The sequence below is a fragment of the Lissotriton vulgaris genome, chromosome 6 (genome assembly GCF_964263255.1).
Source record: "Lissotriton vulgaris chromosome 6, aLisVul1.2, whole genome shotgun sequence".
NCBI classification, from domain to species: domain Eukaryota; kingdom Metazoa; phylum Chordata; class Amphibia; order Caudata; family Salamandridae; genus Lissotriton; species Lissotriton vulgaris.
In genome coordinates this window covers 1750499306-1750523734 of record NC_141694.1, presented here as the reverse complement: position 1 = coordinate 1750523734, position 24429 = coordinate 1750499306, and the positions used below count along the sequence as shown (strand labels likewise).

The following is a 24429-nucleotide window of genomic DNA, read 5'->3' as shown; positions in this document are numbered from 1 at the left end:
GTTGGATCCAAGGGTGGATCGAAGATGTAGAGTACCTGAAAGCAGAGGGGACAGAGTCTGGGTCACTAGTCAGTGACCAGGATGGAACCAGGAAGGAACCAGGCAATGTCGGGCGCAATCAGGTGGTTGTCGTGAAGCTTGTCTCCGCTGCCACGTGGACTCTGGGGCATCGACGATGACCAGGAGTGGAGCACGAGCTGTCCCTCAAAGACTCTCGCTGTCGGCGGTGTCGGCTTCCGGATCGGAGCTAACAGGCCTTGGCAAATGCAACCCGTGCAGGATTCGAAGATCGCTTCTTAATCGGACCAGCAAGATCAGAGCAGTGGGTCCGTTTCAGGGAAGCGAGGGCCAGTCTGGAGCAACCAGACTTGAAGTGTAAATTGTAAGGTTTGTCGGTTCTGGGGCCACTAGCCAACGGGCAAGTGACCAGACCAACGCGTCAAGCAGGAAAATGCAAAAGGGCCCCACGCAGCACTCGATGAGTGTGGAGGGGAGATCTTCGGTGTACAAGCTGCTCGGGCTGGGGCTTCTCAAACCCCAATGCACAGCTTCAAGGGTGCCTCGGAAGCTGCCCGGTCAGCACTTCGCAGTTTTTCCAAGATGGCCGGCTCCACGCTTCACATCGCCTCCACGGGTCTCATATTCGTTGGAACTGTGGATCGGCTGTTAGAAGTCAGGGAATCTGGGTCTTGTTGATCTCTGTTGCTTGAGTTCCGGCGGGAGTTGGGCGGGAGTTGGGCGCTGGATGGTGCCTGTTTGCACAGGGTGGTCACTCCTTGAGCACAAGGGAGATTCTTCAGTCTTCCATGTCGAGTGGGATGTCGAAGGTTCCAGAGTTCTGTATCAAAGTTTCGTTCAGGATAATCTAATGCTCCTGGGCACAGCTCCTACCTTTATTCCAAATCAAGGGGCTGGATTACCTGCTAGGTCCCTCCTATGGGTGGAACCCAGGAAGGGGGTGGTTACACCCCTTTCACTTTGTCAAGTTTCGCGCCAGAGCTGGGACTGGAGTGTCCCAGCACCGGTTTGAACTGGACTATGCATGGGAAGCCTTGTGCTCGCCAGGCAGTGTCTAGTTTCATTCAACCCTCCCTGCTACAATCCACTATCTCCTGTCTGGGGTGGTGTAACACCTCCCTGTGACAGGATATCTATTGTCCAGGCCTCCCCTGCTGGAGTTTCGGTCAGCAGCAGGAGGCCAGACTTGTGTCTGTGGCAGCAGCGTCCATTTCGTGATGCTGGGGCTTTGGTTAGATTTAACCGCGTTTAAGCAAAGTAACATGTCTTCTCCCTCTAGAAGGGTGGAATGCTACCCACGTCGCCAGGACTGGCGAGGGGGTAGTATTCCAAAGCGTATGACACCTTACACGACATGTTTTGATAAAGCCAAACTAAAGTTAGAAAATAACCGCGAGGATTATAATGCAATTAAGAGTATATGGTATGGCAATATCCTGGAGCAGCTAAGGGAGTTGGTCCCGACAGCTGCAGACAGGCTCAGATCATGCTAGAGCACCATCTCACATAAAACCAAGCACTCTGCCTCCAGGATTGTTAAGGCCTGCCATAGGAGTGACTTATAGGTATATATGTGTCCAGATATAGGTTTAGATACGGATGTATGACGGTACAACGCGTACCGTCACAACGCATCCCTTTAGCACGCATCCTTTACAACGCAAGTCGTTACCACGACTTGCGTTGGGGGTGCGGATTTCGAATAGTATAATTTACTATTCTAACACCAGTCCCCGTGGACCCTAGGGAAGGTGTTGGGATAGTAAATTAACTATTTTTAAACCTTTAGCGCCCTCCATCGCAAGTCGTGGTAATGACTTGCGTTGTAAGGGATGCGTGCTAAAGGTACTGCGTTGTGAAAACTTCGTGGTAAACGATGTTTACCTTTAGATACAGGTATACTATATCTAAGCAAGGGGTGATTACATGACCTTGCCCCAGCTGTGTGATCAGCCAGTTGTGTCAGTTTGGATAGCCAGCCAGGGGTGGCAAAAGATATGTTGCAGCCCCTGGTAGGCCTTGGATACACCTATGCCCTGGGTACCTATAGTACACCGTATAGGGGCTGATAAGGTGACCCAATGTCCAATTGGGGCCCTTATTAGCAGAGTACCAGGCCAACTAAGTCAAAAACCAGCTAAACACTATGCAAAAATTCTGGGGTAACCATAGTCCGGTATCCACCTTCCTACACAACCCCCCACCAAACGAAAGGAGATAAGGCTATCCTTGACCAGGTAAGCCTATATTGCCTAAGTGGCCATATAAGGAAGTACCTGCACTAGCATGGTTACCCCCTGTCTCATGGTCCACTAAGCAATCCCTCACCATAGGGGTATCAGAGGGTCTCCACCATAGGGAATCACTACCTGTGGTGTGTTTTGGCAAAGTAAAAGGCTGGTGTGGGAATGGAGTATTGAAGTGAGGCTCCACTAATGTAGGGCTCAGCTTCCTCCAATCATTATCCACCATGGATACCTTTCTTTCCATGACTGAGTTGCACTGTCCTCTCAGGGTCAACCTCTGGCTACCTAAAGCTGGAGGCTGGGTCCCTTTTGTTGGCTTACTGGAGAGACAGGTCAGGTTTGGGGCCTTTGGGTCCCAGGTTTGGCTGTGCCCAACAGAATCCATCTGGGGAGGCTCTTAACTAAGTTTAAGGGAGTTCCCTCAGGAGTTTTTAACTTTTTCACCTTGCTAGGGCTGCTAGCTTTGGTGCCCCTAATATGCTGATGGGGTGGTTCTTTTGGACAGGGGGCCCTTTGGGGTCCACCACTGGCCTCCCTGACCTCTACAGCCCTGGGATGACTGAGGCAGGGTAGAGAGGGGCAGGTTACCTGCTCCAGACTGGGTCCCACCTGGGAATGGTCCACTGACATCAGGGGCACTGTCAGGCTAGGCCTAACCACCTCTGGGGCAGTTCCTTCACCAGGGGTAAGATCAGTTCCCTGAGGAGGCTGATCCTTTCCTAAAGTCTGGTGGGAGGGAGATTTCTCTTCCTCCTCAATGCTCTCTGTTTGTGTGGAGTGATCCATAGTTTCAGGCTTCACAACACATAAATCAGTTTGAGTTTGGGCTGTGGCCATCACAGCCCCACCAACCTTTTCAGGAAGGGACTCAGTTTGGGTATGGGCTGTTACCATCACAGCCCTGCTAACCTTTTCAGGGAAGGAATCTGCTTGAGATTGGGCTGAGACTGGCACAGCCCTCCTGATCTGCTCAGGGTGACCATCTTGGATTGGGGCTGTGGCCATCACAGCCCCACTGACCTTTCCATGGAGATTTACCATTTTAGAATGGGTTACTTGCTCTACCTCAGCCCAGGCTGAGATCTCTAAATCATTCCCCAGTAGACAATCTACAGGCACGTTTGATGACACTGCCACTCTCTTGGGGCCAGTGACACCTCCCCAGCTGAGATTAACCACTGCCATGGGATGATCTTTCTGCACTCCATCAATGTTGATCACCTGGTATGTGGCTCCAGGTAAAAGTTGCCTTGAGGGGACTAGACTCTCAGTCACCATGGTGATGCCAGCCCCTGTGTCTCTGAAGGCCTTAACTTTCAGACCATTGATGAGGGGCTCCTGTCTGTACTTGTCCAAAGTGTTGGGACAAGCAGTGAAGTTGGCAAACCCCATGCCATTTTCATAGACAAGAGTATCTATGGTAGGGGACCTGGTTAGGCCAGAGTCCACCTGAGTTTCCCAAGTATACCCAACCAAATATTTGGGGGTACTCCCACCACCTGAGGGATTACTACTAGTAGTAACAGGAGGTGTTGGAGTATTACCTGGAGGAATATTCACCTTATTGTTGGCCTTAGGGCAACTGCTGTCAGTCTTCCAATGGCCAGGCTTTTTACAAGTATGACAATAAGGCTTTTTCTGGGTAGAGAAAGTGTCTTGGGACCCACCCCCATCTTTGGAGTTTTGGGGCCCTGGGGAAGTCTTGTCTTTAGATTTATCCCCACCTTTTTCTTGAGGCTTGGTAGACTCCTTCTTCTGGTCATTACCCTAAATTCTAGGCCTAATCCTGGTTCTGACCCATTTGTCTGCCCTCTTACCCAATTCTTGTGGAGAGGTCAGATCTGAGTCCACCAGGTGCTGGTGTAAAAGCTGGTTTTGACAATTACTAAGGATCTGCTCCCTAGTAATCAAATTATACAATCCTGTATAGTCATGTACTTTGCTGCCATGCAACCAACCTTCCAGAGCCTCAGTAGCACAATCTACAAAATCAGTCCAGTCCTGTGTCTGTGTCTTTTGGGTGTCTCTGAGCATTAACCTGTACTGTTCAGTGGTTAAGCCAAACCCTTCAATTAGAGCACTCTTCAGGACGGTGTAGTTCTTTGCATCCTCCTGTCTGGCAGTGAGGAGCTTATCTCTCCTTTTCTCAGAAAAGGAGAGCCATAAGATTGCAGCACACTGGTCTTGAGGAACCTGCTGTACCATGCAGGCTCTCTCAAGAGCAGTTATCCACTTGTGGATGTCATCCCCATCTCTGTAGGGGGGCACAATCTTGCTCAGGTTTCTATGATCATAGGACCTGTCTTTATCTCCAGGGATAATGTTTCTGCCACCAGTGGAATCTAATCCACTTAATATTTGCTCCCTTGCTACAGCAAGTTTAGCTTGGACCAGGGCTACCTCTTCCTTCTCTATCTGGAGTTGGACAGCTCTCATCCTAGCCTCATGTTCTCTTCTCTGGGGGGAAGTCATTCCCCTTTGAGAGCCCCTTGAGGCATTAGAATGATTATAGCCCCTGGAGGGAGATTAAGGGCCCGATGTAGGTAAAGCTATATTTACCACTTCATAAATACCGAATCATACCGATTCAGTATTTATGAAGTGGTAAATTAGAGGGGGGGAGATGTAGGTATTTCAGATTCGGTAAATACTGAATCTGTAAGATTTGGTATTTACCGATTCTGTAAATACCGATTCGGTATCCCCCATTGATTCCTATGGGCCTTGAAGCCCATAGGAATCAATGGGCATTACCGATTCGGTATTTACCGAATCGGTAAATACCGATACCAGCAAGGGTGCAGGGGGTGTCACTTTGACACCCTCTAGCACCCCCAATACTGGCTTGTGTGCCATGTGGCACACAGACATGCCCTAAGGGCATGTCTGTCTGTCACATGGCATAGGTGTGCATGCACACATGTGCATGCACACCTGGATTCGGTATTTTAACACCCAATTGTATTGGGTGTTAAAATACCGAATCTGAAAGGCCTGTGGGACTCAGAAGAGTCCCACCTACATCTGGAAGATACCGAATAGGTAAAAATACCGATTCGGTATTTTACAGATTCTGTAAATTTACCGATTCGGTAAATATACCGAATAGGTAAATACTGGCCCCCTACATCTCAAAGTGCCAAATACCGGTCGGAAACGGCCGATTTCGGCCGTTTCCGACCGGAATTTGCCACCTACATTGGGCCCCTAATCCTTCTATTGCCATGGTAAAGTCTACTATTGGGCCTGGACTGGTGGACACCTCCTCCATTCCCATGTAGGCTCAAGTTGGCCTGGTTCAATATTCCAACTTGAACCTGGTCATCCCCCTTAGTCATCTGACTCATCTCCATCCTCATCCTCGTCTACCTCTGCAGGTTCAACTTATGGGACATCAATGTTATCAGGGAGATTTCCCTCTCCTACCTTACTTGAAGGACCTGAAGCAGATTCCTTCTCTAGATCAGCTTTCTCTAGGATTGCTATAAGGATAGGGATGGTACGGGTTGTGACCCCTTTTCAGCCCCCTTGAAGTGCATAGGGCACTTAAGTCCTTGTGGCTGAGTTTTTCATAACTGGATGGTGCCTTTGGCTGGTCACGCACAGGTAGAGAGCTTGATGCTTCACCTGTGCCAGGCATGACTAGTGAGGTGTAAGTGGTGCACTTACCTACACTAAGTGTTTTCCTACTGGAACCTTGCTAGTGAAATGTAGTCAGGGTGTGCTACTCCCTTTAGTCTACAACTACTAAGTTCAGTAGAACTTAAGTATGCTAAGATTTTGTTTTATATGTACCTATAGTACTTAATGTGATCTTTCAAATGATATAAAGATTGCAATGGTAGAACAACCGCAAGCTCAAATGAATCCCAACCGCTCCCACACCAATGTGAAAAGTTGGCCTGATATATGATGTCCACAGTTCTGTGGGCACCTTGTATCAGTCCAAACAATCCCTTATGGTGGTGGTTGTAAAGTCAACCTTATAGACAAGCTATCCTAAGGGTAGCATGGACTAAGCAGTCTTAGGCTAAACTCAAGAGGGCATGTGAAGCCAACTGTTTTACCATATGCAATCCTGTAATATCAAATGAAAGGACACCACACAAGTTATATATTATAAAAATATATGTATTTATTACTAGAATAATCCTCTGTACTCTTTATGAGTGCAGAGGCACAAGCGTTTAAACAAAAGCACAGTTAAACATTCAAAGGTTGCACAATTTTCAATAGGCCCCGTGACCACTCAAACCATATACTAAAATAGTGGTATAAGTACGACCTCTCGAACAATGGTAAGGCCTAGGGCGTTGTGAATCGATGGGACTACTCGGAACTAGCAGTGATGAAGTCGGGAGAGGCCCGCGGGACACCGGTGCAGTGCCTAAAGCACACGCAAGCACCAATGTAAAGTCAATGGTGCGTAAAAGTTAAAGAGTTACTGTTTTGGAATTCTTCCGACTGGAATAGAATTACCCCACTTTAAACTAGGACACTAGAGGAGTGAACCACTACAGGAGCACCGATGTTAGTTTGTTACCTCACCCACAGGAAGCGGGTGCATAGGTGCCAAAGTGTGTCGGGTTTCGTCGTGGAGATCTATGGAGCTTAGAGATGAAGATGCTGCAGGCGGCCAGGAGAGAAGAGTCCGGTTGGATCCAAGGGTGGATCGAAGATTTAGAGTACCTGAAAGCAGAGGGGACAGAGTTTGGGTCACTAGCCAGTGACCAGGATGGAACCAGGAAGGAACCAGGCAATGTCGGGCGCAATCAGGTGGTTGTTGTGAAGCTTGTCTCAGCTGCCACGTGGACTCTGGGGCATCAACGATGACCAGGAGTGAAGCACGAGCTGTACCACAAAGGCTCACGCTGTCGACGGTGTCGGCTTCCGGATCAGAGCTAACAGACCTCGGCAAATGCAACCCACGCAGGATTCGAAGATCGCTTCTTACTCGGACCAGCAAGGTCACAGCAGTGGCTCCTTTTCAGGGAAGCGAGGGCCAGTCTGGAGAAACCAGACTAGCAGTTTAAATTGTAAGTTTCGTCGGTTCTGGGGCCACTAGCCAACGGGCAAGCGACCGGACCAACGCGTCATGCAGGAAAATGCAAAAGAGCCCCACGCAGCACTCGATGAGTGTGAAGGGGAGATCTTCGGTGTACAAGCTGCTCGGGGCTGGGGCTTCTCAAACCCCAATGCACAGCTTCGAGGGTGCCTCAGAAGCTGCACTGTCAGCACTTCACAGTCTTTGCAAGATGGCCGGCTCCACGCTTCACATCGCCTACACGGGTCTCAGATTCGTTGGGACTGTGGATCGGGCTGGGAAGCTGGGTCTTGTTGATCTCTGCCGCTCGAGTTCTGGCGGGAACTGCAACAAAGCAAACCGTTGGGCGCTGGATGGTGCCTGTTTGCACAGGGTGGTCACTCGACCACAAGGGAGATTCTTCAGTCTTCCACGTCGAGTGGGATGTCGAAGGGTCCAGAGTTCTGTATCAAAGTTTTGTTCAGGATAATCTAATGCTCCTGGGCACAGCTCCTACCTTTATTCCAAATCAAGGGGCTGGATTACCTGCTAGGTCCCTCCTATGGGTGGAACCCAGGAAGGGGGTGGTTACACACTTTCCCTTTGTCCAGTTTCGTGCCAGAGCTGGGACTGGAGTGTCCCAGCACCGGTTTGAACTGGACTATGCATGGGAAGCCTTGTGCTCCCCAGGCAGTGTCTAGTTTTATTCAACCCTCCCTGCTACAATCCACTATCTCCTGTCTGGGGTGGTGTAACACCTCCCTGTGACAGGATATCTATTGTCCAGGCCTCCCCTGCCGGAGTTTCGGCCAGCAGCAGGAGGCCAGACTCGCATCTGTGGCAGCAGCGTCCATTTTGGGATGCTGGGGCTTTGGTTAGATTTAACCGCCTTTAAGCAAAGTAACATGTCTTCTCCCTCTAGAAGGGTGGAATGCTACCCCCGTCGCCAGGACTGGCGAGGGGGTAGTATTCCAAAGCGTATGACACCTTACACAACATGTTTTGATAAAGCCAAACCAAAGTTAGCAAATAACCACAAGGATTATAATGCACTTAAGAGTATATGGTATGGCAATATCCTGGATCAGCTAAGGCAGCTGCAGACAGGCTCAGCTCATGCTAGAGCACCATCTCACATAAAACCAAGCACTCTTCCTCCAGGATTGTCAAGGCCTGCCATAGGAGTGACTTATAGGTATATATGTGTCCAGATATAGTTTCAGATATAGGTATACTATATCTAAGCAAGGGGTGATTACACGACCTTGCCCCAGCTGAGTGATGAGCCAGTTGTGTCAGTTTGGATAGCCAGCCAGGGGTGGCAAAAGATATGCTGCAGCCCCTGGTAGGCCTTGGATACACCTATGCCCTGGGTACCTATGGTACCTATAGTACCCTGTACAGGGGCTGATAAGGTGACCCAATGTCCAATTGGTTATGTACCTAAATTACATGCAGTTCATTTTACAGAGAGAACAGATAGCCTGGGGCCCTGATTAGCAGGGTCCCAGGCCAACTAAGTAAAAAACCAGCTAAACACTAGGCAAAAAATCTGGGGTAACCATAGTCAGGTATCCACCTTCCTACAGCTAGGTTTAGATTTTCAATCTTCTTCAACTCCACCATTTATATGTGATCTCAGTTGAAGATAAGTCTAAAGAATGTCTCCCTTCAATTGTAAGTGGTTGGGTTCAGCTCTTGGATTGTGATTAAAGGTGTTCTAAGCTCTCGGTCTTTGTGGACCCAGAAATGCGAGACCATGATTAATCTTCTTCAAGGGCTGTTAGATGAGCCAATGTTTAGATATTTAGTGAGTTAGGGAGTAGTAAGGTGTCAGTTTCTGAAGGCATTCAGGACCTTTGCCACAGTACACTTTGTGGGTGATGTACTTGACTTGAGGTTCATCATGGCATCAACTGGGAGACTGTGGATAGCTGCAGGAGCGGGTGTGATGAAGTACCAAAGATTATTTCACATACTGGTTTCCTGGTTCTATAGCCTTTACAGTCAGGTCTGGTAGTGAGTTACTCAGCAAGGCCACAATAGATGTTGCAATAGTGAAGTCAAGAGCACAAGTTATCTTAACTCTGTAGACTGTATGAAAGAATGGGAGACCTTTCCAGAAGAGGGAGAGAGCAGCATGTTCACATTCATTGAAACAGCATTCCCTTGCGGTGCAGAGAAGAGGGGGAATGCAAGAAAATGCCCAAACCCCTAAATTGTGTTGCAGAAGAGGGAGGTGCTCTGAGGTTTTTAGGCCAAGCACATGGCAGCGATCAAGCTTAGAATGCCGTCACCAGCCGACTGGACTACGGCAACACCCTCTACTCCGGAACCACTGCCAAACTCCAGAAGAGACTCCAGCGGATCCAGAACGCCTCAGCGAGACTCATCCTCGACATCCCCCGGCACAGCCACATCTCCGAACACCTGAGAGACCTGCACTGGCTCCCGGTCAACAAGAGAATCACCTTCTGTCTCCTCACCCACGCACACAAAGCCCTTCACAACCAAGGCCCAAGATACCTCAACAGCCGCCTTAACTTCTACACCCCCACACGCCAGCTTCGATCGACCAGCCATGCCCTCGCCGCCGTCCCCCGCATCCGAAGAGCCACAACAGGAGGAAGGTCCTTCTCCTACCTGGCCACCAAGACTTGGAACTCCCTCCCGACCCACCTCCGCCTGACCCAAGACCACCTCGCCTTCAGGAAGCAGCTCAAGACCTGGCTGTTCGAGCAGTAGCGGACCCCCCCTCCCCCAAGCGCCTTGAGACCCTCCGGGTGAGTAGTGCGCTATATAAATGTTTTGATTGATTGATTGATTGAATGTCCATTCTATAGGATTGTCTAAGGGAATATGCAGTCCAGATATAAGGTAATTTTGTCTGGATTAGCTGGTTCATTTTGCAAGTGGAAGTGGATGTGTGTACTGTCCGACAGTTCGACTGATCCAATCCTGACTTTTTGGCTGTAATCAATAAGGAATGATTGCACCCGTTGTAGCACAGATCTAGAGGGACTGCTCCTCATGTCCAAGACCTTCAAGAAGTATTGTGGTGGCAACTACATTGTATGTCATGGACAAGTCAAGAAGTGTCAGGTAAGTGTTTTATCCTCAACCAGAGAGTGGAAGCTCCTCCCTCATATTGGCTAGTCCAAATTAGATGCTTCTCGCTGTTTGGTGGTCATGGAGAATGTGTTTAGTTTTCCATACTAGAACAATCTCAAGCCAACTTAGAAAAATAGAGCATGTTTTAATAAATAAAATGATACCAGAATGACAAAAATCCATACTATGGAACTGGAGATATGCAATTATAAATTTTAGTGAACATTGCTCCTAAAATCACAAAGCGCCATTGTGGTCATCTGGTCATGCTAGAGGTGGGTAAAGTTACAAATTCAGTCAGACCGCAAAGAAGTGTGGGTCGGATACAGAGAGCAGGTTAGTCCAGCTGAAAAGTTTACTTCTAAGTCCAGTCTGAAGAGTTCCATTCGCAGTGGAGGAGGTCGCAAGGAGAAGGCTGAGCGTAGCAGATGGTCATCGCTTTAGAGCAAAGTGCAGCCGGATGTCATGGACAGTCATTGTAGTAGTGTAAAGAGCCCGTTGGATGACGCGTATGCTCATTGTTGTAGTTTTGCGTTGGCAGTTTCTGCATGCCGTCGTGCTATAGTGTGAAGTGCAGGCCTCACATTTCCGGTCTTCACTGGCGTGTGCCGTCAGAGCAAAGAGCAGATCTACATAAAGCTTCTCAGTCATCGAGGGCAGCAGTATCTTGTGGTGAATAAGCATGCTCGCAAGGAGGACAAATTTCAGGATTTTCACCTTTCCTTTAGGGGGAGTATTCCTCTTGGGGATTAGGGACTCACTCCAGCAGAGGCCAGCAGGGATCAGGCAGGTCAAGTTGTAGGCCAAGGCAGGTCCAGTTGCAGTAGGACAGCTCAGCAGTTGTGGGGAGGCCTCTGAATCTGGTTGTGTCCGGGTAGCTCACATAGGTCAGCCAACTGACCCTTGAAGTCACTCCGGTTACCTTGGGATGAAGACAAGCAGGTCCATGTGTGCGAAAGTGGAGACTAAAGTCAAGTGTAATTGAATTGTCCAAAAGCTAAACCCAATTTGATGTGAATTGGAAATCAGTATCATACAATCATGTTTTTTGCCATACGCAAATATTTAATTAATTGATAGCTTGTTTCAAGTTGCTCTCTCCCTATCTCATATTTCTGATTGGTACATTTAATTTACATGTACGTCCCTAATAAATGATACTACGTGTACCCAGGGCAGTAAATTAGATGTGGATTCCCTGATCATATGGGATGGAAGTGTAGAGAGAACATACAGCAATAGTGCATAACGTAAATGGACTGTCTTCATCAAATTCGATGTTATTCTTCTTCAAAAAGTCGGTTGTATCTAGTAAATATGTAGACATGTTCTGCACTATAGGTTGTAAATGTCTGTCAAGGTATCTACCTGCTGGTTCATGGATGGAATTTCTACTAGACACGATGGATCGGAATGGAAGGTTTTATAAATTTTTGTGCACTTTAGGTAGCATGTAAATGTGTGGGCTCTTGGGGTGATCCTGTATGAGGTACTTTTTGTCGTTTTCAGTGATGGTACCCATATTACATGCTTGCTCTAGAATGATTTTTAAAATCTTGAGAAATTCTTCAGTTGGATTTCTTTTTTATTTCATGTAAGTAGTTTGATCATGTACGTGTTCATTAATGCTTTTTGTGTAGAAGATGGCATCGAGAATAACCAGTGTTCCTCCTTGGCTACTTGACTGATTGCTTGTCTCTCTTTGGTGGTTAAGTTAGTGTCTTTGGGAGTAGGTTTCTTATAGACTTATTTCAATTCTTTAAGTATGATAGCCTCATAAGAGTCGAGAATTTTGTGACCGATTGGTGCTGTAAATGTACTTTTTTTCTTTAAACCCATCAAAGTTACTCCTTCCTTAGGTGGTTGGGCGATAACCACGTTGTTAAAGAAACGTTTGAGACGTAGATTTCTCATTACAGAACCAGGACACCTTTTTATTTGCATATTAGAGCACTTTACAAATTATTATACATAAATACATACAGACCTTGATTCTCAAAAAGATGTAATCGCCATTGATTACAATGGGATCACCCACAAAGATACTCAATTTCACCCTTCTTGGAGGTTCAAATGACTGAGAGGTATGATCTTAGCACCGGTGTCATCCAATGCAAAATTGATACATTTAACCCACTACATTCCTCTCTCTGCCTAAAAATATACCTTCTTTGAACTGTTTCGTCCCAGCTTCTGGACACATATCTCTTTTCACAAGATGGGTTACTAATATGAGCATTTTGGTCCTTCCACATTATTATACATACTCTCCTGAAATTTCAGTATTCTCTGAACAATTAAACAATTTGATGTGTTGAAAGCTTGGGAAGTTCTACGTTTTTCCACTCAATCTCAACAGAAATAATAGTGGTTGTGCATTCTAGTCCAAAGCTAAAATCGTCTGGATCTCTTTGACTTGCTAGATAATACATTCACTTAATCTAAATGTGTAAAGTTCCAATTTACAAGTTTAGCTCTCCAGACATTACCTGCATGTATCAGTGCTTGGAGTGTTGCTCTGCCTACAATTATTTGTATTCATGTAGTTCCATACAACGAATATGAATCTAATATCATCAACCAACGTTATTACCCTGAATTTGGGACTTTGATGCTGAATCTATATTTCTTTCTTTCTAATACAGAAACTAAATGGAACAGACTCTAGTTTAGCAACATTGGCAGTGATCGGACAGGAAAACTAAATATATATGCTGAAGGGAGGAGGCTTGTAACACTAGGAAAAATTACTAATTAAACATTTGATAACGTGTTCTAATTTCAGAATAGTTATATTCAGGTCCTGAGTACTAATATGACGAAGAGCTACATATATTCCTATAATGTGTTTAATAAAGAGTCAGAACTTCACTTTGTAGTTTTTGTAGGTGCTAATCCCAGAAATAACTATCTAGGAAAATTGGTTCAACTCAAGAGCATGTGTCAGAGGAAGAGAAAAGGATTCTAAGGTATGATACTGTGAACAAAAAAAGAGGCTGAATCTGCCTTATGCAGTGATTTTTTTGCCTAAACTTTCAACATCAATTAAAATTCGTCTAGCCATTATTAGACCATTGGAATGTTGAGGGCTCCAATACAAAGAAGGTGTGGCTCAGGTCCACAATGGTTGGTACAGACCTACTGCTCCAACATTCCAGTAATTATATTTCTGTGTCTGACTTTTTTAATTTAGAACATTCTAACCTCAGTGAGTGGAATGTTATATAAGGGATAAAGTACCCCTGCCGTATATTATAGGGATATTGCAAGTCAAAAAGTAGTTCCATAATAATACAGGGGAACTTGACAAAGGAATGAGTCCTTTATAACATTATGGAACTCTGAAGTGACTTGCAATGTCCTTATCATGTATACCAGGGGGTACTTTATCCTATATAGTATGTGGTCACCCATTAGGTTTCGCATAGACCACTAAAAACCTTGGTGCAAAGCTCTTTCATATGTAAGAGGGAGTATGGATGATAACATGACATATAAAGATAAAACCCCTAAGCAACATTAAACACATAAAAAACCTGTTAGTTATTTGTTGCAAACAGAAATTAGAAACAGTTCAATACAAATCCTTTTTAAAATTTATTTACACTAGCTTGGAATGTGCAGAAACATGCATTCTAGCTTTTCTCTAACAATAAAAGGCGTGCACAAATAGACATGTTCTCTCTGCTTTTTATTGCAAGCTAAAAAACAGAGCAGCAGAAAGAAAAGCAATCTTTCTTTTCATTGCTTCAATCAGCTGCTTCAGTTATGTTCCATAGCCTAACCTGCCTTTCACTTCGGCTGCTAGTTCTGTGACGTCAGAGCTCAACTGTAATAACTTACAATAGCAAGCCTTATATAACCGGCAGCAGGACATAATGCAATGTTATTAAATAGGAAATTGTGCATTGAAGTTAGACACTGAAATGGCTTATTAACAGTGACCATTCTGACATTTGGCATCTGGTTGTGAGGTTTGTAGATAAGCGTGGTTTGAGTAACTGTGACCAATTATACCATAAATACCTTATTTGAGTGGACTGGACTAGTGTCCTAACTTGCAGACTTGGAACTATGACATCATTGTTTTGTGAAATGTTTTAATTGATCTAAACACCGAGGAAATGAATTGACTTTGGGCTGTGTCCCAGTTGTTCATGTGGGTAATCTTTGTTTTATAAGCAAAAGTCCCTTATTTATTGTGCTTGCGAGTAATAGCTTCACTGGCGTGAGCAACAGACATTAGAAGGAGAACCTATTTTAAAATAAAATCTATTGACATGTTTAGGCCACTTCTAAACTCACTTCCTTGAATTAAATGTAGGACAAGAGCTCACTTTATGGATTTTCATAATTGCTTTCAGCCTGTAATGGTGCCGCAGCAGTACATGCTTACTGTATGAATACCTTCCAATGAGGGCTGTGCATGTCTTCTTTGCAAGGACTGTCACAGCAGCCATTCCTCCATAACTGAGCTCCATCTCTTCCACCTGGCTGCCTCCTTCTTTAAAACGCACCCGCATGGCAGAAGTGACGATGGCGATGTCGTCCTCCCGACGCGAAGCTTGTTTGAAGGCTGAGAAAAACTCCAACTGTAAATCAAAAGAAACACAAAATTACAAGTGCAAAATATGTTAAATCAAAGATTAACATAATTAAGATATATGATGACTTGTAATGTCAAGGTTTGTATTAAAAATTATCCCATGCCAAGTCTTTGATGGGGGATTTAAGTGAGTTCATTTGGTATTTAGATTATAACAGCCCAAATCTGATGCAATGTCTACAGTCAAAACACTCACCATTCCAATAACTTATGTATATTGTTGGAGCCTGGTGGGTTAATCGAATTGTTTTTAGGACAATGTGTCACTGTAGTTCTTGGAAATATCAGTCATGCATATGTGATGTTGACTGGCTTAGGATTCCAGAGTCTCTCCAAAGCATTCGAATGTTATAGCTTTTTTTACTTTTGCTTTGCTGTATAGAAAATGGGGAACTTGACTTAATCTTTCACAAGTGGAGGTGTTTCTGTTAGCTGACACAGACCTTTCTTGTGACTTGTAGTATGCTCTTGATTAATTGAAGCCTTTCAATTAAGAAAGCTTCTTCCGGTCTGTTGGGTGAGCGATAATAAACCTGTATCATCCCTTCTGCAAACCATGTGGGTGCAGGTCTGTTGGCCTACTACATCAGAAGGCCACTGGCGCACCCCGCACATTACTCGTGGTGTTCAGTCCACCTTGCTGCAGCCTAGGCCCTGGGCCCACTTAGGAAATGTGCTCATGTTTCTAAAGCACTCAAGTTGTAATAGTTGCTGGTGAGGAAACAAGTGTGTTTAAAAATAGCTTGTTTATTGCACCAGGTTTTCTATATGCAAACCCCTCTCTTTTGTATAGAAAGTTTGTCAAAAATGTTCCTAGCAGATCAATAGGCAGACTACTACTTCTTGTTCCCCATCATCATTTGAAGAAATCGTGTGTGAAACCTTTTTGAATGCAAGACGCTCATGGATGGAATTTAGAGCCAGATGTAGGTGGCCATTTACCGACCGGTAATGGCCGAAAAGTTACCGACCGGTAAATGGTCATTCCTGATGTAGGGGGCCTATTTTACCGATTCGGTAAATTTACCGAATCGGTAAAATACCGAATCGGTATTTATACCGATTCGGTAACTTCCATATGTAGGCGGGACTCTTCTGAGTCCCAAAGGCCAGTCAGATTCGGTATTTTACCACCCAATCCTATTGGGTGGTAAAATACCGAATACAGGTGTGCATGCACGTGTGCAATGTGACACACAGACATGCCCTAAGGGCATGTCTGTGTGCCACATGGCACACAAGTCCGGAATTGGGGTGCTAGAGGGTGTCAAAGTGACACCCCCTGCACCCTTGCAAAATTCGGAATTTACCTAATCGGTAAATACCGATTCGGTATTCCACATTGATTCCTATGGGCTTCAAGGCCAATAGGCATCAATGGGGGATACCGATTCGGTATTTACAGAATCGGTAAATACCGAATCGTACCGATTCGGTATTTACCGGTTCTGAATTACCTACATTTTCCCCCCTCTAATTTACCACTTCTTAAATACCGAATCGGTATGATTCGGTATTTTAGAAGTGGTAAATTAGAATTACCTATATCTGGCCCTAAATTCCTTTACATGTCTGGAAGAAATCATAACTCCTGACATTCTGAAAACTAATAAAGGCATGTCTTTATATATCATAAGCATTTTCTTTTTTTTATTCTTCAAAAAATAAACAATATACAGGTTATACTTTTGCTCCACTTCCACCAAGACCCCCTCCCCCCCCCGGCACCATCTCGCAGAATTTGTTTACAATTAATTTAGTCTAATATTTTCAAACAATAAGCGGGACTAAGTTTGAGGGTATTAGGTTCGAAAGAAAGAAAATAGCAGAATAAAAAGCAAACATTTTCTAATGCCAATCTACTACATATTTTTAGCATACAGCTTAATTCAGCTTTGTATACCCTCCGCCCATTTCTCTAGCTGTTCCCAGAGCAAGAGGCATTTTCGATGACCTTTCTATCAAACATTCCACCCCAGTCAAGAGATCTGGGTGAAATCTATTGTTCTTTTGCCCTCTATGACACACCAGTTTGGACCCAGCCATATGCAAATTAGTCTTGACCCTGTGCCTCATGGGAACAGTCCAGACCGAACTGCCAGCCAGGTCCTCCCTGGACTGGAAACAAGCATCCTGGGACCGATTTCAAGGTATGTAACCCTTCATTAGCCAAGCTAGCTTGAATCCCGTGGCACAGTGAGCAAGGGACCCACGTCTGGGCATACCCTTCCCTTTTAGGGAGAAAAGTGTAACTGCAACAAATGATGGACGGAATGCTGACAATGCAAACATTCTCCCCCTGTCAAAAGATCTGGGTTAAATCCATTGTTCTTTTGCCCAGTACGCCACCCCAGTTTGGAACAGCCATATGCATATCAGTCTTGACCCTGTGCCTCATAGGAACAGTCCAGACCGATCTGCCAAGACAGGTGCTCCCTGGATGGGAAAAAAGCATCCTGGGACCGGTTTCATGGTCTGACACCCTTCATTGCCAGGCTAGCTTGAATCCGTTGGCTCAGTGAACAAGGGACCCACGTCTGGGTGTACCCATCCACTTAGGGCAAAAAGTGTAACTGTAACAAATGATGGATGGAATGCAGAATGATTCAAACATTTTACCCCAGTCAAGAGAATGATGGATTTAACCCAGATCCTTGAGACTGGCGGTGAATGTTTGCATTGTCCAGCATTCCATACATCAATTGTTTCTTTTGCATATGGTGCCCTATGTGAGAAGGGTATGCCCAGAAGTGGGTCCCATGCTCACTACACCACTGGATTCAAGCTTGCCTGGCTGATGAAGGGTGAGGCCCTAAAACCGGTCCCAGGATGCTTGTTTCCGGTCCTGGGAGGACCTGGCTTGGCTGTTCAGTCTGGCGTGTTCCCACAAGGAACAGGGTCAAGACAGAGTTGCATATGGTTGTGTCCAAACTGGGGCGGTGTGGTGAGCAAAAGAATGATGGATTCAACCCAGATCCTTGTGACTTGGGGGGGAATGTTTGCATTGACCAGCATTCCGCCAATCAATTGTTTCTTTTGCATATGTCGCCCTAAGTGGGAAAGGTATGCCCAGACGTAGGTCCCGTGCTCACTGCACCACTGGATTCAAGCTAGCCTGGCTGATGAAGGGTGATGGCCTGAAACCGGTCCCAGGATGCTTGTTTCTGTGCCAGGGAGAACCTGGCTTAGCAGTTCAGGCTGGGTTGTTCCCACAAGGAACAGGGTCAAGACTAATTTGCATATGGTTGGGTCCAAACTGGGGTAGTGTGGTGAGCAAAAGAATGATTGATGTAACCCAGATCCTTGTGACTGGGGGTGAATGTTTGCATTGTACAGCATTCCATCCATCAATTGTTTCTTATGCGTGTTTTCTTCTACAGCACCAGAGACATATTCCTGGGTGCATGTTGAACTTCATAAAAAGATAAGATAACAAAAGATAAGATAACATAGGATAACATAACATAAGATAAAATAACATAACTTGAGTTGCCTTGCTGGGTTTCCTCATAAACTCTTTGTTAATGGAAAGCTTTGTTTGCACATCTGGGAGCAGTAAACCCCTCATGGCAGGTGTGAGACTACAGTGGTTTATTTGAGCTCTGTACTTGATCAACAAACAGAGCATTGAATCAAGTCATCAGAATGCTAACCAAGTGGCAAAACGGAAGCAAAGTAATTTTCGTAGTGGACTAGTTCTGTCAATGTGTAGAGAGAATTTAACGAAACTGTCGCTTTTCTCAATGAACATTAAAAGTTCAGTTACTACTGCATACTATTCATTGCATAAGACCATACTGTGTTAATTTAAGATAATCACCTTTTTGGTGTATGGAATTTTAACAGACAGCAATATTTCCTGGGGTTTTAGTATCGTCTTTCTGTAACTGGTAAAAAAGTTTTCATCCATCTGTATAGATCGTTGGCCCTCTACAGAAGAAAGAGAAAATATTGGTAAGTGATGGCTTAAAATAATGCAGCATGTTCAACAATTTATGGATTGTAGAAATATTTCTCTATCCAACTGCTTTTAGTATTTTTACCAGTCTAAACTTCTCAGTCTTTCCATCTCGTTTCAAATGATCTGAAGTATACTTTCTTTTGGTTCAATAGAATTTATCATCCAGGAAAAGCAACTCTGCAAATTCAAAACACCTTATATTCCGATTCTTGTGGTTCGTGGAACTTTCCAAAGTTTTGATATCCGACAGCCCTGGTTGAATAGTCCCACCAAGTCACACCGGTTAGCAGTAACTATCAAAAGACTCATCCTCGCTCTCCACCTATTGTCACCCCGTGTTTAGTGCATTCAATAAATATTTCAGGCTGCTCACTTTGTGTATTGAAGATTATCTTAATTTTATAAATATTGAAGCGCCATCGACCCCCACAACAAGAACTCGTCTCATTGTAAAAAGCCAGTTGTGGAGTTCTATTTCGTGCTATCAATCCGATGTTTTGGTTTTAATTTCACTTTCACTTTGTGACGACACGTCCACTTTTCACTTTGTGTGAGCACCTGATTACTATTTACATGCCGAAAAACTTTTTGTGTAAAAGAAACTGTTCATTTTACACATTCTATGCTACCCTACCATTCTTTCCCAGTGTGACAAACTGCTTTGAGTATAATTAATTCTCCTACTCCCCTTGGGGATTCCACTTTTTACTCTGGACCCACTGTGGCCAACCCTGAACCATTGTTTTCCCAAACACATGTTAATCCCAGGTTCGTATATTGGGGTACCCTTGTTCTCCCCTACTGTCTCACACACCGAGCAAGCACAGCACAGGCACTAAAATTACAATCTTTCTTCCCTCACAGGAATGCACAGCAGAGGTCTAGCTCAGAAGGCAGCTCGGTACATCCTCACGATACCTAAAAGATCGACAGTGATAACTTCGCTCACAGTCAAGACGAAGTGCAGTGGCAGCAAAAAGAGGGCACCCTGTCCCTGCCTCTACGTGGCAGTTCCGGATTACCAAATAGGCAAAGTAGGCACCAACCTATGGGCCCCACTCCTTTTAGGGGCCCAACGACAACGGATCAAAATACAATTTAAAGTACATAAATGAGAGACATCAAATTCACATAACAGTTGGTCTCCTAAAAGCTCATCTTCTGGCAGCTGTCAGTTTGTAAAAAGAATCCGGTGCATTGGGTATTAGGAGATAATTTGCAAGGGGGGCGAAATTTCGACAGCCAAGGGGCCTTCACACAGTTTGATCTGGCACTGCCATTGGTCCTAGGTACCTTGTCCACTTTTGCTACTGGGATATCCAAGCAATGGATGAACACAATCTCTTAGAATGAAGTACACAATCTCCTCTTACCTTCTTCTCCAAGGTTGTGAAGCTGTAGCAGGCCACGGCAGCAAACTTACTGTGTCCATAACAGAGAAAATTTAAGGCAAGGGAAAAATGGGCAATTACCTAGGGCCCACAGCTTCCAAGGAACTTTCTTTCTATTTGACCTCTGTCTATCCTTTTCGTTATCTAAACTTCTCTGCCAACCTTTACTTCTGTCTCTCGACATGTTGCCTTTAGGATTTTTGGTATTCAAGGCAAGCCATGTTTTAACTAAATTTAAGGTATATTTTAATATTGTTGGCATTATGTGGGCTTGAATTAGCTGAAAATTGGTAAAATAACTCAAAGTTTTTCTGAGTAGGGTCTCCCAAAGTATGTCTTTCCCAGGGCCCCCAGAATCCTTAAGATAACACTGGTCCATAATGCAGTACACCTGTCAGTTCGCATAACTCCTTGGAGCCTCTGTTCTCTCCCAGCGCGAGGACCATGTCAAAATCAATATCATGGTATAAAGATGGAGCTGGCGACTTGAAAGACTGGGTTTTTCTAAGACCCAGCGGTGCCAGGGATAACACCTAAAACCTTCATGGGTAACCTGTTCCGGCGTACAAATGACAGAGACACGGGACACTTCCTTCGGCGTCAAAGATTCGAGGTTTATTACTACAGGGAACACAGAAGTCACAAGAAGTACAACACGTGTAGGTTCGAGGAGACTGCTTCAACTTGTATCTGTGGATCGCTCTTCTTATACAGTTTTCGAGCATAGGATAACATGTGCACAAAAGATTACAACCTGGTTCCCATCGTAAAGGTCCTAAGGGGTCGCTTTCATGTATTCAGGGCCCGGAACATAATCACAGTAACATTTGGCAGTTCCCAACTGTAAAAGTACATCTTCCCACCATTAGTACTTTCCAATCAGCAGTAAACGAATCAAGGAAGAGACAGAAACAGGTGCAGAGGAAGACGAGGACAGTGAACAGATCGAAAAGGGTGTAAAAGGGGTGGTATCAGGAAACACGAGTTGCAGGCATCAAAGGGGACGTGCCTAATGAATGCACAACTGAGACAATAGACCGGCACGGCAAGATGAGCCTCTAGCGGGGCCATCTGCCTTACAGTGTCATCCCCCTCATCATAAAGACACCTTCAAAGGAAACGTGTCTTCCGCAAGAGTTTGGGAATCCCAGGGTCGCGAAGCGGACAGCATCCGTTCGCTGGCTACTTGAGGGCAAGAAACAAAATGGATGCCGTATCTAAGATGGAACCCGTGGGTTCAGATGAAGAAACCCACGAAACAAACGAACGGTTTAGGCTAGCACAGCGAAAAACGCGTACACCCACCAAACACGTCATTTGCGGTTCATAGATACCAGACTCGACCATATTCGTGCGAGTCGAAAACACCACTTACAATTGTCACGGAACCTCAGACGCTCCTTTTGCCCTCATGTAGGCAAGCACTAGTCGGAATCAAAATCGATCTCGATATTCATCAGACCATCTAGATGCTGCTGCAACATAATTCTATCCATCAGAGTTCCTTTGGTAACAGGCGTCTGCCTTATACACGTCGTAGCACAGAGGCCACATAAGGCAGGACCACACTGCACACAAAGACAACACGTGAACAGGAATGCTACAACAACCCCGATGATCATCAGAATTTTCCAACCCCAAGTCGACATTAGGCCCCAAAACCACCCGAGTAGCGTCCAATCCCCTACGTCCACGTGTATGGACTCAGAGATCTTATGCAACTTCGAGATGGCTTGATAGACAGTCGGAGCGTTGTCTGGAATGAATATACAACAACTCGAATGGATCACCTTACATACTCCACCTCGATCTGCTAAGACAACGTCTAAAACCATACGATTTTGTAACGTCATAAGCCTATCCGCCTGAAGCTCTGCTGTGATATTACCAAGGGCACTGGCAGTGATGTTAGCTGTCGATTCCACCACTCGAGTCAACTGTCTTAGGTTCCTACTATTGATCATAGGCCCCCAAAACGGCAAGAAACCCTTGAAAAAGTCTCCTGCCTCTTGACCGGCAGTGTCCTCTTTGCTAATCACGCCCCTCACAACTCTGGTCTTGTGGTAATCGGAGGCGACTGTAAAAGTCGGTGGCAACAAGTTTGCAATATAACAGGTGCCCGCAAAGTCAAGGGGTAACCATGTATATGCACGGTCGTAACAGACAAAGTACGTACCCTTGGCAGTCAGGAGAACAGGGGAAGAGAGCATTGGTAAGACATACGTGTCAGAGCAAGCACTCTCCCCAAGATGAGCTCTCGGGCTTCGGCCACGACCTTTTAGACAGAAATTACCAAGGTGGGGTACGATCCATATTGGAGACGAGCTTTTGAGCTGTCTTTCGCCCACGAGCGCACTATACTCAACCTCACTCAGATCCCTATAGGCTCGCACCTCTTCCTCTGGGATGAGCGACGGCTCATAGATATCCCTATCTAAGTCAGCAATCGCTATTGCCAAAGGCTTATGGTACGGACCGGGACCAAAGTGTGGAGAACGTGGCTCTCGATTGGGGTAAGAATCTAGTGCACTTCGAAACATTGTTTGGAATGCTCGAGCTGAACCCTGGGAACTATAAGGAAGAACCAAGTACGGAATTCCCTTATCGGTGGTATGTGGCATTAACCCACACACCCAACAATTGGTAGTGTTCATCACCAACTGATGCTGATGAAGGAGCTGAACGAAGGAATTATTCATGAATTCCGCACGTCTAACCTGCTCGTGTTGGGGTAAGATGTGGAAGGAATGAGGAGAAACAGTGGGGGTAAGTTTAGGTTCAGAAGAAGGGGTAGGTGAGGCAGAAGGCAACAATGACTGTATCATGTAATACACCCCACCCACCAATAACGAGGAAACAGTTAAGAATAGAAGGAACACCTGAAACATGAAGCATTTTGTACGTGTAATTCTGCGGAGTTCGAATCTTTGGGCCTGAGCCCTTTCCAATTCCAACAGCTTCGAGAAAGCCATCCTCTAAAACCGTCCGCTACGTTCTTGACGCACTTCGTTCTGTGTAGCAGTAGTCAATCCCCAGGAGTTCCTAGGAATCGACGGTCTCTGACCTAGTGTCAAGACCTACTAACCAGAAGGAAGTACCCGCGCGGCCCTACGGTCCACTCGGATGTAAGGTATCTTTAATCAATAATAAATATATATACAAAATCTGTTAGCTGCGGAAGCAAAACACATACATGGAAAAAAAAAGGCTCAAAATTCACGAAATCACAATTATGCAAGTGTGATCAGACTGAATAGTGGCAATGGGGTAACGTGGATGTCTGGGGAGAAAGCAAAGATAATTTTATTTGTCTCTAGTATTGGATCGAAGAAAATATCGGCTTCTCCCAGGACGTGTCTGTTCGTCAAACAGTTGATCCGATGATGAGACAGAGTTCTGTTGATCAGTCAATTGTTCAGATCTCGAATTCTGTGATGACAAATGTCCAACAATATCGTTCTGCTGCACTGAGGTATCTCCGACAGGCTGAGCGTCGCTGAATGGAACAAAGGTCGGCACAGTTTCGACTTCAGACGAGGCGATGCCCTTCCTCACCCACGAGTCTGCTGGTAAAGGTATAGGTACCTTTTTGGTATGGGTGGCATGCACCCAGTTCTTACGCCCTTCCAAACGAACAGCAGTCCTCGTGGCAAGGAGCACTTGGTAGGGTCCGGTAAAACGAGGCTCAAGGTTGCGCTTCCGGCCAAAATTCCTCGTCACCACCCAATCTCCGGGCTGGAGCTGGTGGCCTGGACCCTCCGTCTGCGTCGGCAGTGCTTCAAAGACCTGTTGGTGAATTAACCTCAGTTTAGCAGTCAGATCATGAAGATAATCGATCAACATTGGGTACTCAAGATCAGAAAACACACTGGGTCTAGGGACCCCCCAAACATTGGCAGGGCGGCCGAACACAATCTCATAGGGACTGAGCCCTACTCGGGAGTGTACAGTCGCCCTTGTTGACAGAAGAGCTAAGGGCAAAGCGTCAGGCCACGAGAGACCAGTCGTAGCCTGAACCTTCGCTAGTTTCAATTTAAGGGTGCCATTATACCCTTCAACCAAACCTGCTGACT

At 45.5% G+C, this 24429-nt stretch overlaps 1 protein-coding gene across 1 annotated transcript in view; it reads right to left on the bottom strand.

Annotated features, from left to right (window-relative positions):
• LOC147709413 (xanthine dehydrogenase/oxidase-like) overlaps positions 1 to 24429 on the bottom strand; it is a 1362843-nt gene that overhangs the window by 983629 nt on the left and 354785 nt on the right. The window contains exons 12-13 of the mRNA XM_086927983.1: positions 18825 to 18934; positions 14806 to 14990 (exon numbers count right to left, since the gene is read on the bottom strand). Of these exons, the coding sequence (XP_086784109.1) occupies positions 14806 to 14990; positions 18825 to 18934 (295 nt within the window). The remainder of the gene's footprint in view (positions 1 to 14805; positions 14991 to 18824; positions 18935 to 24429) is intronic.